At 39.5% G+C, this 18242-nt stretch overlaps 1 protein-coding gene across 4 annotated transcripts in view; it reads right to left on the reverse strand.

Moving 5' to 3' along the window:
• Window positions 1–580: 580 nt before the first annotated feature.
• The window catches only part of PTPRZ1 (protein tyrosine phosphatase receptor type Z1), a 161003-nt gene continuing 143341 nt past the window's right edge, over window positions 581–18242 (reverse strand). For all 4 annotated transcript variants that reach the window (XM_033420395.2, XM_004265510.3, XM_004265512.3 and 1 more), the window contains 13 exons: window positions 18001–18083; window positions 16531–16665; window positions 15852–15986; window positions 14652–14815; window positions 12909–13044; window positions 11349–11495; window positions 8973–9066; window positions 8576–8649; window positions 6413–6541; window positions 5816–5962; window positions 4068–4210; window positions 3135–3270; window positions 581–1545 (listed from right to left, as the gene is read on the reverse strand). In XM_033420395.2, coding sequence (XP_033276286.2) covers window positions 1405–1545; window positions 3135–3270; window positions 4068–4210; window positions 5816–5962; window positions 6413–6541; window positions 8576–8649; window positions 8973–9066; window positions 11349–11495; window positions 12909–13044; window positions 14652–14815; window positions 15852–15986; window positions 16531–16665; window positions 18001–18083 — 1664 coding nt within the window. In that variant the 3' untranslated portion in view covers window positions 581–1404. The remainder of the gene's footprint in view (window positions 1546–3134; window positions 3271–4067; window positions 4211–5815; window positions 5963–6412; window positions 6542–8575; window positions 8650–8972; window positions 9067–11348; window positions 11496–12908; window positions 13045–14651; window positions 14816–15851; window positions 15987–16530; window positions 16666–18000; window positions 18084–18242) is intronic.

An 18242-nucleotide genomic window follows, 5' to 3' on the forward strand; every position in this document is an offset into this window, starting at 1 on the left:
CAGGGGACTGCTTCCAGTATCAGAGCAGGCTTGCTACCCATGATTCCCTGTTTTCCTGCCCTTCACCTCCACATAGCTCTTAAAACCTGACAATAGGATTGTCACCTAGGACTTACCTTTTTCCACTCTTGGAGTTAGGACCTCCTGGTCCTTGTCCATTCACCCACTTGTCTCCCAAACCAGCTTAGCTTCTCCCTCGCTGGCAAATCTGCCTGCTTCTAACTCCCAGCTTGGTTCTAAACCAGTTTCCCAACATTTCTTGGTACATCATGCCCTCAGCTTCTGAGTAACATTTTCATAGCTCCCCTAAACCAAAGGAAATACATAATGGTTCTGTTTATTAAGTAGTTAGATCCAAATAATTTAGTAGTAGTAATTGTGTAGTGTCAGTACACATTGCTGTGTTGTCCTCAAAAATCTTCAGTTTTGTGAGTTTCCTGTGTGCCTTAAGGCACAGTTTGGGAATCAGCTCTATACACTGTCCCATCCCATCAACCTTCTTTCACGTCCATAATCTCAGAGGGAACATGTCCACAATTTTCTGCTACACATGCCTCAGCACTCCACAAGCAAACACAAATTGATGGCAATATTTATATTTATTTTTGCAATGCCTTGGATAAAAACCATTTAAACAATGTCGGGTAAGGTGTTATTCTCATAAAAACATCTTCTTTCAAAACAAATGTATTTTTATTTTCCATAAAAGTTAAAATTACATGCTAAAACAGAGTTAACCACAACACAAAACAATATCAGAAGACTCACAGAGTAAGACCAGATGATGAGCTGCAACATTAAACTAAACAATTACACAGAACTAGAAAACTGACTCAGTAGTAAAATATAAAAATCTACAATTATAAATATAAATTTGGTCCATGGAGATGCTAGAGCAGTATTTACAGTAAGTATCAGATTATTTCTACTTTAGGTGAATACTGTGGTTGTAAAATGTTGAATATCATAGGGAACAGAGTGTTTTATTTACAGTATACTATATTAAAAGTTATATTTCTAGCAAACCTGACGATTGCTACAAATACAGCTAAAAATTTGACACTAAAAACAAACATGTTTTCTGTAGTTGGGAATTCCTAATATCTATAAATTGAAATTTTCTGTTAAAATCAATATGAAAAAAAGATACCACAATTCCATTCTTAGAAATACGGTAAATTTCAATCATTTTAGTTTAAACACAATAAGTGAATCACAAGAAGTTTTGCAAAAAGGCACACATTGTTAATGATGTAAACTTGGCAGCAGAATCCTATGCCATGATAGTTACTGTCAGGTGATGTGAAGTAAACAGATAACAGAAGAACTGCACTAATTTTCCTGTCTAATTTTAGAAAGAGGAAAGCAATGTCCAGATGTGGACTCTTCTCACCCTTTTCCATGTTAAACTAAAGACTCTAAGCTCTCGGCTATATTTCCATCAGGCAACGCTGCGCCATTACTGTCCAGAGAGGTGGACGGATTCTCTTCCTGCCTGGTGCTCACAAGGCTGAGGACTGCTTTGTAGAGAAATTGATACTGCTCCTGGAGAACAGAGAATGGGAGGTCAGAAACAGAAAGCTCGCTGAAGACATACGTTTGTAAAAAGAAGCAAGGTTTTTAGTCACCCTTTGCCACTGTCATAGAAAGGCGTGTTAAGGGCTCTGTTATAATCAGCAGAGGCACCCCATCCGTATTAATGTCTCTTTCTGATTAAATTTAAAGTGGCTCTATAATTAGCCAACATTCATTGACCTAGAACACTGGCCCACTACATTTGCCAATGGTAAGCACTCCATTCTTACTCATTTACTTCATGGAATCAGAAGGTGATGTGATGAGGTTCTGATACTGATTTATCAACTTGTGTGTAAACCTTTTGGCACTAGGCTCCTGTAACCCACTAAGTTATTCATTTTCCTTTCTCCTTTTGTTACAAAATCTGTTGGGTTTGTCTATTTATGAAGAGGTCTCAGGACTGCACTGTCAGCCCAGGAACTCATGAGGAATGCAGGCCTTTCACAAGACCCACTGTTTACCAAGTATCCTTCACACTCTACCAGCCCGACGGGTCTTATGTCCTGCTTGGTGAGAAGGAGAGTGTGTGCCTGTGTACCCTGCTGTGGTCTCATGGTAGAGACACACAGAAGAATAAAGTAGTTGTTCTCTTACAGATGCCAACTTGGGGATGGTGAGGTGGGGGAAGGTAGTTGCAAAGGACATGAGCAAGTGGCTGGCTCCATAGTAGAAAATCATTAGGACCACATGTCTCATTAAATGCATTTGTGAAACCTGGGTATAAGTTTAGTCCGCCGAAAGCAATTTCATACAAGACAAGCTTGATACAACTCAACTCTCCTGAATGAGACTTTCAATAAGGGCTCCTCTGAAGTGCATGTGCACAAGGGTTACCTTACTCTCTGGCAGCTGGTCTGGGCTAGAGCTTTGAAGATGGACCCTTTATAAGGCCCTTACACGTACCCAGACTAGGAAGCTGGAAGTGAGCCTATGACCTCTGCATCCACCTAAGCTTCTCCCACTGGGGCATTTGCACAAAGTTCCCTATTGTCTTTCTAGCTCTTGTTTCTATAATAAAAAAACTTCCAAATTATTCTCAGAGTTGAGACATTTTTCCAGATGTGCTATGCTCTTTCTTGATTGTACGAGTGTCTCTCTCTCTCTCTCTTTTCAAAACTATCCCCAGAATTAGCTACTTCTTAAGTTCAGAAAATGAATTTGGCTTGAGAAAAAGGTGAACAGCTGAAGTCTATCTTCTGACTCTTCTTTGAGGCTATGTAGAGCCCTAACCCTGGGAAAATAACTATTTATTTTGTTGGATAAATCAGATTAGTTGGTGCTTCTACTGAGGATACGTTTCAGAATTACAATAAGTCTTGCAAAAGGCACACAATGAAATTTTAAAATTTTGATCCATCAATTTTCTGGAAACTAAACTTCAAATGTTTATTGTTCCAGTTCTATGGATTGCAAACTGAACATAATTCAGCTTGAAAACTACATGCTAACATTATCAATGTGATCTTTTTTGATACAGGACAAAACGATTTTGGTAGCCTCTAGAAAGTGACTTGTGCTCTAAGGAGAAAAGTTTGGTTCGCTGCTTTATTACTTACAGCATCAGCAAAGACTCCTGGCCTCATCAAATTGATCATCTTGGCTACCTGGTAAACATCCACTGAATTTTCTTTTTCTAGTTGGTGCATAAGGGTTGTCAGAGCACAGAAAGTTCCTGCTGTCACTCCTCCATGCCTGGAAACAAATGGAAGGAACAAAGACTCCATTCAGATGCAGCACATGTTCACATTTGAAACTCACAGAGCACATGGCCTTGATAATTTTGCAGTAAGAACACTGAAATTTTTAATAAATTGTCTCATTACTTTATAGTGCATGGAACTGTGGTCTACTTCGAATCACTGGGGAGTGTTCATGATATTACTAATGAGACACTTTATAGAAGTTCAATATTTGGTGATACATTTCTTATTTTTATACTATGGAAGGGGTTGGCAGTAAATCAAAATGATCTGACTGAGGTTATAATATATATTATGTAATATTATCATATGCATCATATATAATATGGATTGATATATAACATAATTCCAGCATATGCATTTTTTATTTGTTCACAACTGAAACTTGGAAAGATCTATTGGATAAAATTCCTGTTTCTGGTAAATAAAAAATATATCAATTTTACTCCTATCCCAGGAAGCCAATGGCTGAGAGACGCCTCGCTGGTTAGCACCTGAAAATTCAGGTTCTAAAACACTGACTCATCGCACAAAGTGTTCTTAGTGTAGAATGCAACAGCAGATGCTTGTGATCAGGCACACATTTTCTGCCTTCAACAGGAGCTCCCAGAGAAGCGGAAAAAAACCCCAAAACTATTTTGTGTTAATCCTGTCCATGAGAAGCAGATAAGCCACCCTGGCTAAACAATTCACGATTGGTCCAAAGTATTAGGTTAGTACAAAGACAACAGAAATATACATACACACAGAGAACGTCAGGTGTGAATTGATTTAAAGTGTGGAACTTACTCATCATGAACAATCATGGGTCCATCCCTGGTGGCAGCTTCTTCTTTGATAATACTTATAAGTTCAAAAGTTTTACTAATGGGGCTATCTGGATTTGGCCATTTGGGACACTGAAAATGCCGCACTTCAAGTACATAATCATCCTATAAGAAGAGATAAAAATTACTGTTTTAGAAAGTGTCATATTGGTTGGTGAGTAGATGAATTGAGGAAAGTCAGGAATTATAGGAAGGCAATAAAACCAAGAAACACGCTGAGTGAGCAGCAGTAGTTGCAGCCTGTCCTCCACCTTGGAAGGGAGAAAATGCCGCGACACCACATTTGCCAGGTACAGAGGTGATCTCTTTTTTATTCAAAAATAAACCTTGTTTGTGGGCTTATCTTGCCAATCAAATCATGAACAAAGATGTATCTGTGCCGATAAATTTAAACTTACAAAAAGAAATCTTCAGTTTTAAAATTAGTTTTAAAAATAACATAGACTTCTTCCTCTAAAAATTGTGAATCACTCTATCGTACACCTGTAACATAAAATATTGTACATCAACTATACTTCAATTTAAAAAAAGAAAAAAATAGCATAGACTTCTTCAAATACCAGCATTACTCAGGTTTAACTAAGGGAAGAATAAGATTGCTTGACACGGTGTGGGAAATGCTGGTAAGGAGGATGGAGACATGGTTTCCACTCCAGTCTCAGTTCTGATCCTTGCTTATTAAGTGACCAAACCAGGTTGTGTGACTTTAAATCTCTTAAATCTCTGATCCCCAGTCTCCCAAAGTGGCTTATACATATATAAAAATTTGATTTATGACTGAACTGGTATTGTTGATCTATAAATGATACTGGAACAATGGTTATTCACACAAAAATAATAAAATTGGACCCTTGACTCACAAAATATAAAACATCAGTTTCAGGCAGAACTATAAAACATTTAGAAAACAATGTATTTGCATCATCAGTTTTATAAGTTTTGGTCAAATATTCTAGCGAATACTCAATCTTCTTATGTACCCTATATGTTTTACCAGTTTCAGAATTAGGGTAAAGTGAAACATTTAAACCATCTAAAACATGATTTATTTTTTTTCTGATTGAGAAAGTCCTCTGAATTTCACATGCTTTACTCATCACTATTAGCATCTTTCAGTCTTTCACAGGAGCTGTGCAATAATTTATGAACTGTGCTGTAATCATAGAAACAGTTATTGACAAAGAATTAAAATTGGTGCCTTGTAGGTAATCAGGAGTCTAGTAAAACAACACTAGTTCATTGCACTGCATGTTTTCAAAGCAGTTCTTCACTTAATAACCCTCTGTACATGAGTAGAGAGCAGTAAGCTTTTTTTGGTAGGTAATATTTTTCCCATTTTATTTAGGAGAATACAAGGTAAGGACTTGCCTTAAAACATGAGAATTAGGATTAATGAAATTATTTTTTTACTCTGTTTATTTTCAGCTTAACTTCTATCAGCAACTGCTTTGGAGTAAAAGACAAATCTTTGACTTCCTGTGTGTGTAGAAGTCAGGGATGGTGGAGTTTAGTGATGGCTGATTGTTTAATGATTCTATAAGATTTTGCAAATGAAAATGACAAGTAAGGTAAAATTTATTATTTGGGTAATCTGTCTCAATTTGTAAGAAATCAGATTCCTTCTTTTTAGTTCTAGGAGAGATTCTTAAACTGGCATATATTTAACATGTGCTTAAGATGAAAGGTTTGTCATTTAAACTATGTCCATACCTGGGTAGCTTCTAAGATAAAATCTTGCATTATAAGTTTTTCTTCGTTAGACAGACATTTGTGTTCTTCAGCCATAAGAGTGACCTTAAAACTCTCACAATTTATGGGCTCATCCTTATTTGGCCAGTAAACAAATTCATCTTCTGCCTGGAGGATTAAAAACCAAAGAAGGTTCTAGATTTTAATAAAATGTTTAAATCAGACTGCGAAATGAAGTTAACTGGTTGCCATAGACAATTCAACTCAAATTTTTCTTTGAATCTCAATATTTACTCTTAAAATATCCTAACAACTTTTATTTTAAAAAATGTAAATAGAAACATATGGGCTGACTTCCTTCATGATTGCAATTCTAATTTCCTTAACAGTGTAATAAATACTTAAGTTAATTTCAGCCTACTTTTATTTAAAACTGTCATTCAACAATTTCAGACCTGGGATATAGTATCCAAACCAAGTCCAATAATAGACAAGGTGCAATTTCAATATTAGTTTATTGGTTGAAAAAAATACATTCTTTGTATGCTGGACTTCTGGTGGTTGTATCTTGATACCTACCCTGTAAAGAACATGCCAAAAATGACCTGAGGGACTTACCATGTTTTGACCATCTGGAAGCATAATGACCAGCTGGGCGTTATGGTCCCAGATCATCCTCCAGAAATCCTTGATGGTATGGAGAAGGGGATGTTGGGTGATGATGAATTCATTGCTCTGATAATAACCCTACAAAACCAAAGAGAACATAGAAAGAGCCTTGGCATGTGACTTTAAACATTCAAAAAACATTTATAGGTTAATGGTTACTGTCTTTTTATTTGTGGATTGTATCTATAAATAATAATGTGATTATTATAGCCAATGTTACAGACACCTCCTATATGCCAGGTATAGCACTAAACATTTTCTTCCTTTATTCCTCACAGTAGTACTATGACAAAGGGAATGTGATCTTCATTTTATAGGCGATTAAACTGAAGCTTAAGAAATTAAGTGCTGTGCCCAAGCTTACCCAGCTATCACCTCTAGGAGGAGACAACAAAAATGGCTTCTGGACTATGTCTCTCACACTAGATAGAAAGGAAATCTAGAGATTTTATATTTCTTACTTTTCACAAGTCCCAATGGCAGAGTGCTAAATTTCACACCTACTGGCAACCGGATACCTTTACACCCTGGCTGCCTCTACAGGAGAGGGGGGGGGGGGTGGGGGGGCGGGCACCTTGCAAATGTTGCTGCAGAAACCTGAAAGCTGGTGCCATTGAATTAATCATGATTTCCACGTTACTGCTTACCAAAATCAGGGCTCAGTTAGCCCCTTCTGCAATGGAATCTCTCAGATTGCATTCTTATCCCCCATGGGCTCATATGAAGTGTGGAATATTTTCATTTTTTATTTTTTAAGCTTTAGCTTCATTTATTCATCAAGTAGAATTCTACTCAATTTACTTTGTTTTGGTTACAATCTTGTTTAAGAAGCAGAAAACTTTTAAGTTCATATATTCGGATTTGAATGAGCAGGTTGTACATAATTAAATGTTTTTCTGGTTACTTGTAGATTCTTTGGATGCGAAGAGACCTTGAAAGGACTCTAGTTTATCCTGCAACTTCAGTCAATATCCCACTTAAGTCATTCCAGGTAAGTAAAAATTCATCCTATTTTGTAAATCTTCAGATGTAATGTGGCAAGCTTTGTAGGTAATATTTTCCAGCATTTAATTATTTTCTTGACAAGAACAGTCTGTCTTCTATCTAACCAGCACACAATGCAATATTTATATTTGTTCTCTTAACCCATTCTCAATTTTTGAGTAAAAATATCTGCTTCCTATAGTATTAAGATGCCCCTATTTTAAGTGTGGCATGCTTTTAGATGCCACCTCCACTCATCTCCCTGTTTCTTGCATGGATATACCTTAGTATTTTCTAGATAAACAGAACAGTGATTTTGGCACGGGGATTAGGACTCTCATCTGAAGGCAAAGTCTGTGATTGATTGACCTAAAATGGAAATGAAGGTCACACAACAGCTACTAAAGCACTCATCCCTCTGATAGTAGATCTAAATGCAGAAAGAAAGTATTGTATCTTTAGAAATCCAAGTCCCCAAATGAGCCCAGTTTGCAGGGTGAGAACCGTGCTGCAAACCTGGAGTGGTAATGTGAACGAGACTGGACTTTGCTAACGCTAGTGTATCCTGGGTCTGCAGGGAATCTGCTTTGGTGAATGAAATGGAGCTGCTTAGAAGGGTGAGTGGATGTTTTGTATCTACTCATGGTGAGTTTGGTTCCCACATCTACTCATTGTCTTGATTAAGAGTTCTCCAGTCCCAGCACACATAAAAACATCAAGGAATGCTATGATTCTATTGCTGCTGTGGGCTGTGAGTCTGTAGTCATCAGATACGACTCATGTCCACCTGTGGTGCCTCCCGTATCTGCCAGTCACTGCTTTGGGCAGCCCACTCTGGTTTTTTTTTTGTTGTTTGTTTTGTTTTGTTTTTTGTGGTACGCGGGCCCCCACTGTTGTGGCCTCTCCCATTGCGGAGCACAGGCTCCAGACACACAGGCTCAGCGGCCATGGCTCACGGGCCCAGCCGCTCTGCGGCATGTGGGATCTTCCCGGACCGGGGCACGAACCCGTGTCCCCTGCATCAGCAGGCGGACTCTCAACCACTGCGCCACCAGGGAAGCCCCCCACTCTGGTTTTGATTCTGATAACGCAAGCTGCAGCAGTCTCCCCAGTGGCTCTCTGACTTACCATGATGTAGGAGGCATTGATGTAGTCTGTGCCTTCCCCACTCAGGGATGAAATGCCAACTCTGGATCTTTCCACTGGGAATACAGAACATTCATCATAAACAAGTAAGCTCTTAGCACTGTATCTCCTCCCCGCCCCTGCAAATGGCAAAACATAGCTGCATTTTGCAAGTAGAGTGTGTTTGACTTTTAAGCTAGTTTTTCTATGTATTTTGCACTTCTAGACGAAGACCTCAAGGTTTAAGAGTCCTTGTTAAGTTATATTATCTGGCATGATTAGAAAAATATGAGTGTATTGTTTTTGTTCCAAGGTGTACAACTATTGTCAAATTATCTACAAGGCTTCTATTATTTAAAAAGTGGGGGTTTTTTTTCTTCCAAAATTCAACATAGCTTACCAGGGATGATGGAAGATGTTCTGTTCTTTTCTCTGTTGCATTGCTTTAGGGCTGTAGAATAGTCACTCTGCTGTATATTTGATTGACTCAGGAGCTGAGAAAGGGTGTCAAGGAAAAATATAGATTATTTCATTTAAGCCCCTCAAATACACACACACACACACACACACACACACACATATACACAGGAGACTCAACAAAGATAAGATACTGAATATAAATATATCTGACTTATTTTCCAAGAATTCCTTGAATTAAACTTGTTCTGGGGGACTCCTTGGTACATCTATGTTCTATATTCTATACCAGGAGGGTTAAAATAAGCAGAGAAGACTTGATGTCTAGCTTGACTTGCAGCATTAGGAACCTTCCTCTATGGTGTGTGCTCTCCATTTTCTCTACCTAAATCTCACACTGCAGCTGGGAAATAAATTGCATGTGAGTGTGTGTGTATGTGTGTGTGCACATATATATGCATATAGTTGGATTTTATTCATTATTTTAGTACTCAATCACACGAATTATCTACTTGTTATTTACCTATTCCCCAGTTAGTGAATGTTTGGGTTATTTCCAATGTTTTGCTATTTCAAACTTTGTAGCAATGAATATCCCTTGTATATTTCTTAATGTGCACACATGTGAGGGTTTCTATAAAGAATTAGGAGTCACTGGTGTTTAATTTTTGACAGGCTAACAGATGAAAAAAGTATATCCCAGTTTGTGTTTTTGTTTTTTTGGGGGTTTTTTTTGCGGTACACGGGCCTCTCACTGTTGTGGCCTCTCCCGTTGCGGAGCACAGGCTCTGGACGCGCAGGCTCAGCGGCCATGGCTCACGGGCCCAGCCGCTCCGTGGCATGTGGGATCTTCCCGGACCAGGGCTCAAACCTGTGTCCCCTGCATTGGCAGGCAGATTCTTAACCACTGCTCCACCAGGGAAGTCCTGATTCTTTACTTTTCAATGCTGAGGTGGGTTTCTGATAAATATTTGTTGAATAAATAGACATGCAATTCATTTCAAGGACATTTTTCTATGGGTAAACTTGAATAAATACGTTTTCTTATAGGACAGTATACACACACACACCCCTCCAAATTTCCCTAGTTAGGATGTTAACAGGAAACAGAGTCAAATGTCTCTGTTTTTAAATTAGATTCTGATCTCATAATTGATATTTCCATTTTGATCCTGAATTATCCAGTATAAGCGATATCAATTCTTTTATTAATTTAATTGTGTATGGGGTAAATCATATTTAAATAAGAAAACGGGTAATAGATGTATATTTTTAACTTAGAAAAAAGCCATCCTAGCAACATCACATTAATGCTTTATAGTTATTATCTGTTTCTGGAAGCTGTATTGTGCACTTTGTCTTCCTTAAAGTGTTCCTTTATGACTCAGATAAGTTTGGCTGAATAAAACATTTCTGTTTTCCTGTCTGCAATTTCTAAGTTCAGCTTCCACCCCTCCTCTGTCTCTTACTCCTCCCAAAGCACAAAAGGTGCTGAACGAGAAGGTAAAAAGTCAGAGGGAACTCATGACTACATCTTCTATGTTGTAAGCCGCGGAAAAGAAAGAAAAAACTTCAATCTTGAGGTTTGTTAACTCTCCTGGGTTTTTCCAGGGCCTTCTGAATTCTTCCTAGACATTCCTTCTTCAGAAACTGGCCCTGTTTCTCTAGCAACCCTGAGAAGTAAGAGGTTAGTATAGAAATAATGGGGAACAAAATAACGCAGCCTTCATTCCTCTGGAAGATGACAGCTCTGCAAATCCCTCTATCTCCGCAGGCAGGTCTGGTAACAACTGCTTTCTGAATTCTTTGCTGACTGGTTTCTGGAAATCAGAGAGCTAAGCTGTGAGAGGTAGAACGTTGAACAAACCACGCTCCCCTGTCTAGCCGACGTCCTTGTGACAGGGTGGGTGGGAGAAACTGGGGTTGAAGAAGCTATTCTTGTGGGATGGCCTATTCTAGTCTGGGGGTTTCAAGTGAGACAGACTCTTCCAAAGAGCAGCACAAGCAGCCTGAGCACAGCACTCGTGGTTAAGTGGTCTGGTTTTCTCAAAGCGAGAAGAGCACTTACACCGTCTGTGTTAGAAGTTCTGCCTGTTCCTCCTGTTCTGTTCTGTGCCCTCCTTTCCTGGACCACGTCTGCATTTCTAGGGTTTCTGAGAACCTTCCCTCTCGCTACTCAAAATTAAGGTTCTTGAAATTTGCCAAGTGGCTTTGTTGCCTGTTGTAAAGAACACAACAAAGCCACTGGGCCAACAGAGCGCTCTGCCTGTCCACATGGCTTTGTCCACTCAAATGAGGAGATGCAGGAACATTCCAACCTGTGGTGACACCCAAGAGAGGGGCTTCCGAGAGAACTCACCTTGAATTGTTTGTCTAGCTTTGTTTTGCCTGTTGGTCCAGGAATGAGGATCCCATTAACATAGGCATGGATGTGGCTGTCCGGGACCTCAGTTTCTTTACTAAGTATCGCCTCGACCAGTGCGTCATGAATGAAGACATACTGTTCCTGGCAAAGCAATGACAAACAGGGATATCACCTCAGGTTCTCCTTATATGTATTGAGGTACAAAAGTAGTATCTTCCACTGATGGACAAAAAGCGTTTTACAAAATGGAAGGGAGGACCCACGGAGATTGCTCACCAGTCCTGGCAGGAAGTCAGATGGAGGAAAAGGTGGTCATCCAGAAACAATACAACTCTTTCCATCCCTCATCTCTTTATTTCTTGTGCGTTGGCATTTAGGGAAGGAGATCACTGGAAGATTTGGGGAGGCAAAGCAATGCCCTCTCTGCTCATCCTTCAAACCTGAGACCCTCTTCCACATTTTGCACTGACTTCTCTACTTCTGATGGGTCTTCCCTTCTTCCCATTCCAGTTCTCCTTTTAGCCGGTCATATATAATTTAGTACAATTATCTATACAGTTTTTAACAGTTATCTTCCATTTCACGTATGGGACTCTTCCCTCGTCTTATCTGACTAGAATGTCATTTCCTCGATGGAATGATGTTTGGTTGGTTTGGTGTGGAAGCCCACTCAGTCATATGTTTCTTATTGCTTTCAAGCTGCCATACATAGTTTTCAATTTAAATCCATTTTTATTTAGAAATAGTGAAAATAAAATACAGGTATGCAGAGCTTGTCCTGTGTCATATAGGGGTAAACGATCTGGGCTTAAAAAAGGGAATAATTTGAGCATAATTCATACTATTTAAATATAAGAATAAATCCATTCATTCATTACATGCAGGAAAAGCTTGAGGATTCAGCACGAGGAGATGAGGGTTGACTGATCCACTTACTCTTTTTCTGAATCTCGCCTGTGACTGGTATCATTTTAAAGATATTCCCCATTTGGTCATAAAATAGACAAAAGTTAGCTGGTCCATCCATGACTTACGCGCAAGTACCTGGTGTTATAGTTTGAATTATGCACGCCTCCCGCCCCCGCAGAAGATATGCTGAAACCCTAACCTCCCAGGACCTCAGAATGCGACCTTACTTGTAAATAGAGTCGATGCAGATGTAGTTAGTTAAGATGAGGTGGGGACTGGTGTCCTTCTAAGAAGAGGGAAATTTGGACACAGACACGGACACAGAGGGAAGACAGCCGTGTGAAGAAGGAGGCAGTTAGGCTGCCAAGTCCAGGGAAATACGAGGCTATCAGAAGCTTGAAGAGACAGGGAAGGATCCTTCCCTAGAGGATTCGGTATGGCCCTGCCTACCCCTTGATTTTGGACTTCCATCCTCCAGAAGTTGGGGACAACACGTTTCTGTTGTTTTAAGCCACCCGGTTTGTAGCACTTTCTTACAGGGAGCCCCATGGGACGAACGCACCTGGTAATACAAACGCTGGTCTATCCAGCAGTTTAGGGACACTTCCAACCCTTAGCTAAAGGACATTATCCTTTTTATCATACCTCGGTTTGCACCAGGTAATTTCTTTGTGAACGAATGTGTTTTAAAAAGCCGAATATGTTGACAGTTCCTTCGTGTTGAATCTGCTGCAGCATACTGTCTAGCACGATGTATGTGCCTGTCCTCCCAACGCCAGCACTGAAAAGCACACAGAGAAAGAGACTTCAATGTCAACATAAAACACATTTGAGGATTGGTCACTCCCGGCTGTCTTGTAAATTAATATCCTTCTCCAAGCAAATGAGCCACTTAGTAAGTAATTCAGCAAGACAGTAAGCAGCTTAGGAGTTACGCATAGTGCTTCAAATAGCAAACAAAGTTTTCTTTTTTCTTTCTTGCTTACAGGTCAAACTCCAAAGCAATCTGATTATTCCTGTTGGAGACGTTTTTATTTTCAATTACAGTTATTATTCGTTATACATTATACAGTGGAAATACTATGTATCAGAGTATAGCAAATAGACATTTAATTTGAGAAGAATGAAAGCGTCAGCCTCACCAGACTCTGAAAAGACAAGGTCTCTGGGTCTGTATCGTCAGGTAAACATGTTTGTAAAGGTTTCCACATTAATGGAAAAAAAGAGTTTGCGAAGGCTTTCAGCTGAAAATATCATTTCAGTGAGATGGTGAGGAATAAAGAATAACTTCAGTCATTTCTAAAGGGCCATTATCTAGCAACTTCTTCAAAGCCTCTACTGGAGGGACAGAATTCAGAGACAGGGATTCTTTTCAAATGCTCTGACAAGTAGGAAGTACTAGAGTGAAGAATTAGCACCTGCTCTGCACAAGGCTCTGGGCCTTTTCCATTCGCTAGGAAACAATCCCTGACCTTCACAGCTATTTTTCCTGCATCTTCCTGTTTCCCTCAGCTTATCGTCGGGCTCGCAGATAAAAAACTCAAGATAGGTCTCTCAGACTTTGAGGATAACTCCTGAGATAGGTAATTAGAATGTGTGAGATACTCTGCATATCAAAGGAAAACAGTTGTTTCTGTAAAAACACAGACGCTGCTTTGACAAAAGTACTCCACATAGAAATGAATTTGACTTTTGTGGTCGGAAAGCTTGGCACAGGAGTCAGCACGCAGTAAACAGTAACTGCTATTTTTGTTTTAACTGAAAAATATTAAATTAAAGCGTCTAACGCATTTTTCTCCTTCTCTGAAATATCATTATTTCTATTCGCTCACCCAGTCTTGGAAATTAAAGTACCTGGGCAACGATGAATTGATTACACGTTCAATAGGCTATATTAGACAGAACTCAGGAAAATGAGAATGGGGTTTTGACCCCAAACTGTTTAAAAACAACTTGAAATATTTTGCTAAATTCCCCATACTTTGTGCACTTTGGTTTTTCTAACGTAAACCTGGCATATTAAGTCTACAATAGACTATTAACTCCTAGGAACAGGGGTTGTGTCTTAAGCATTTTTATCCCACGACGTTATGTTGTAACAAGTGCTTGTTTAATGACAAAACGTTGTTCTGCCTGCTTCACACAGTTAATAAGCTGAAATCCAATTAACCAGTCAAATAGAATATTATACATCATAGAAATACCTGGTGCTTTGAAATATTCAGCAATCCAATCCTGAGTCTGGCACACTCACTTCCCAGTAACCAACGTTTCATGCCCCTCAGTTTGTGAAATCATTCCCACTTTGGCAAAACCTTTGTTCCACTGATTCCCTTTTTGTTAGCATAAGCAATTCTATGGGCTTGGAAACCTGGCGCTGAGACTCACCTGCAATGGACAACAACAGGGCCTACTGCGTGGCGCTTGGCCTGGGATGCCTTTCTCACAAAGGTCAGTACGGGCAGCGAGTACTCTGGCACTCCCATGTCAGGCCACTGAGTGTAGTGGTACTGGGTGACCATGCGCCCACTGGGTCTTCCTTTCTGGGAACCCTGGAAGAGACCAGACAGCTAATCAGCTAATTATAGGAACACACACATACGGGGTCCTTAAACATCAACTCAGGATTCATAGCTTGATGTTGGTGGTTCATAATGAAGCTAAAAAAGTACACTGTCATTTGTGATGGTCAATGTTATGTGTCAACTTGGCTAGGCTATGGTGGCCAGTAGTTTGGTCAAACACCTGTCACACCAGATGTTACTGTCCAGGTATTTTTTAGATGTGATTGACGTTTAAATCAGTAAGACTTCCAGTAAGGTGGATTCTGCTCCATGATGTCAGTTGAAGGCCTTAAGACCAAAGACTGAGGTTTCCTGAAGAAGAAGGTATTCTAAAGACTGCAACGTAGAAATCTTGCCTGAATTTCCAGCCTGGAGTCAATTCTTAAAACACCCTCTCTCTCTCTTTAAATATATGTATATATACACACATACATATATATCTACATGCAGATATATGTTTTTCTAAGGAACCCTGACTTATAACTTGCTCTTTTTCTTCTCCTCCCCTTTTTCAGTCTCCACTATTTTCAGCTGGATGTGCAGTTATCACATGGGGCAGGGACTTTTGTTCCTGTATAACTGCAACCATTGGCACCATCACCAATATGGTGCTAAAGCCACACCTGGCATTAAGAAACTTGGAAGAAACTTTTGGGATTGAGGCGTAGCTGTGATAAGAACTCTTTTTTTTTTTTTTTTTTTTTGCGGTACGCGGGCCTCTCACTGTTGCGGCCTCTCCCGTTGTGGAGCACAGGCTGCAGACACGCAGGCTCAGCGGCCATGGCTCACGGGCCCAGCCGCTCCGCGGCATGTGGGATCTTCCCGGACCGGGGCACGAACCCGTGTCCCCTGCATCGGCAGGCGGACTCCCAACCACTGCGCCACCAGGGAAGCCCTGTGATAAGAACTCTTAACGCCTTTAATTATTTGTATTTTTACCCTGTTTCGGTTATACCACCTGTTTTCTTAAAAAAGGATTGAGATGTATTACTCAATGGATGATAGCCATCATTTGTGCACTCACCTTTTTGATCTTCGTGTTTCTTAGAGTAAAAGTCCTCACAGTGTAATATGCAAGCATTTGAACGCTCTTTTGAGTGACCAGAAAGTTCCCATACTCTTCATTCCCATCGGCAGGCCAGTACTGGTCACATTTTCTCTGCAAAAGAGAAAGTCAAGATGCTCTTTTCATATTTCAAATGCTTAGTGTAAGTCATCCCTGAAATCAGTAAAGATTGGATACCATGACTCCCTCATTCTTCTAAACACGTTCTTTCTGTTCTAAGTGATTGCAGGTTTGTTGTCGAGGAGAGCAGAGAGAGAATTACAGGGCTGAAAGAGACTTGAGATGATCAGATTCAAACTCCCCCCTTTCAGATGAGGAAAGTGAGGCCAGATGTACTGAGTTGCTATAAAGCCAGGACTAGAATCCAGCTCCCATGAATTAAAATCTACTTCACTCTGCATCGCTTTTCAATGAACCTCATTTGCTTTTTCTTACGGAATGAAGAATGCATTTAAATAGCAGGTAGCTTGAGTTACAGCGAAACTTTTTGACCTTTTAACAGTTTCCCTTAAGCTGTCATACTTACTTGAAAGGAATCCTGATTAGCTTCCCTGACTTTAATGCTGACTCTATCAAAAGCAACTTAAAGCATTTCTAATCACTATCTCGGGGATGGCATAATAGATGACCTTCATACCCTTCCTTTCTCCACAAGGTTTGTTATCATGACAATAACTTCCACATTATGCTCCCATATCATCCTCCAGAAATCTTCAGCTGTAGATTTCAGTGGGCCTTGGGCAGCAATGTAAGCTTTTGGTCTGTTGTAGCCCTGAAGAAACAAATGACAAATGTTTCTTACTGACAAATTTGTATGCCATTTTTATCTGCTCAGCTTCTAAGATCAGGAGATTTTTGCTATAATAGAAAACCATAAAAAAAAAAAAACTTTCAAAGCTAGAGAAACTTACTAGTACTAGCAAAGACAGCAACTCTTCTTTAGTTATAATTTTTGTAAAAAAAAGAGTTCTTTTTGCACTGACACAACCACTATTCTCTGCACCTCTAGTCTAAGTGCATTTAATCCAAGTCTGTTTACTATGCTTAACATCTGGTGCTTAATTGTGCTGCTTTGAAATATGTTTGAGGCATTAGGGCTCAGCTGTTTATAATAGTCAGGAAACCTTTGGTGTTTTCTCCTTACCCTCTCCTTGGTGGCACTGAGCAACGCTAATCATTAATAGCTATCCTTCACTTATTACTCACTGTTGGCCAAGATAGTTTACAAACATTAACCCTAATCCTTAATTTATATGCAAAATGGAAGCATCATCCCTGATTTGGAGACAGGAAACTGAAGCTCAGAGGAGTTCAGTGGCTTTCCAAGCTTTCACAGTTAGCCAATGGCAGAGCTGGGATTCAGAACCAGTTCTAACTCCAAAGCTCATATTCAATCTGACATGCACACTTCCTACTATGGAAGCCTGACGTGGTTGCCTACAACAAGCCTACTGTATACTTATATCTGGTACTCATTTCTTTGAATTAACTGTTCCAAACAGCATAAACCTGAAGGCTGCTAGACTGCAAGGTCAGTGTCAGGAAAATAACTGAGTTCCATTGGCATTCAACTGACCACAGGAAAAAAACCAGTAAGTTAGTCAGTGATCTACAGCCCCTGGAGATCTCCAGTAAGTTTCACAAAGCTGGGTATCCTGAGAAGGGCCCAGGATGATAAAGGCTGGTAACTGGTTTAGAAATCATGTGTTTGCCTTTTAGCCAGTACTACCCTGAGAATTTTTCAGTCAAAATTTATTTATCAGCTGCTACCCACATAGTAATGGGCTAGGAGCTATGGGACATTCCAAATAAGCACTGATCCTACCCCTCTTATTTAAGGAGCTATAAAACTATCAGAATATATACATCCTACCTTGAATGTAATTTCTCAGCCTCAATTCCCTCTCTCACCCAGGAGATGAACCAAGTACAATAGCTTGAATGCCATTCAATCTGACAACCTTTAGCTACGGGATCTCTTACTACTAATTTGTATTTTTTATTATCTTTCATTTAATACTTATTACTATTGTATGTACAATACCATGGTATAATAAATTCATAGTTTAACATAATTTTCATAAAATTTCAGTTGAAACATGCTTACATCCACATAATTGGCATTGATGTAATCAGTCAGTTTGCCATCCTTTTCAGCAAGTTGTGCAAGCTTAACCCTACTATGGTCATCTGTAATAAAAAAAAAAGAAAATATTTCACTATAGCATGAACTGCTTTTCAGCATAAAGTTCATTTAAATTTGCATAATAATTTATCAAATACAATTAAAATCAGTGCAAACATCATTTACTTTAGTCAGCTTTCGGAGGATACAGAGATGACAAAAAT

Source organism: Orcinus orca, chromosome 9 (assembly GCF_937001465.1).
Source record: "Orcinus orca chromosome 9, mOrcOrc1.1, whole genome shotgun sequence".
Lineage (NCBI taxonomy): Eukaryota > Metazoa > Chordata > Mammalia > Artiodactyla > Delphinidae > Orcinus > Orcinus orca.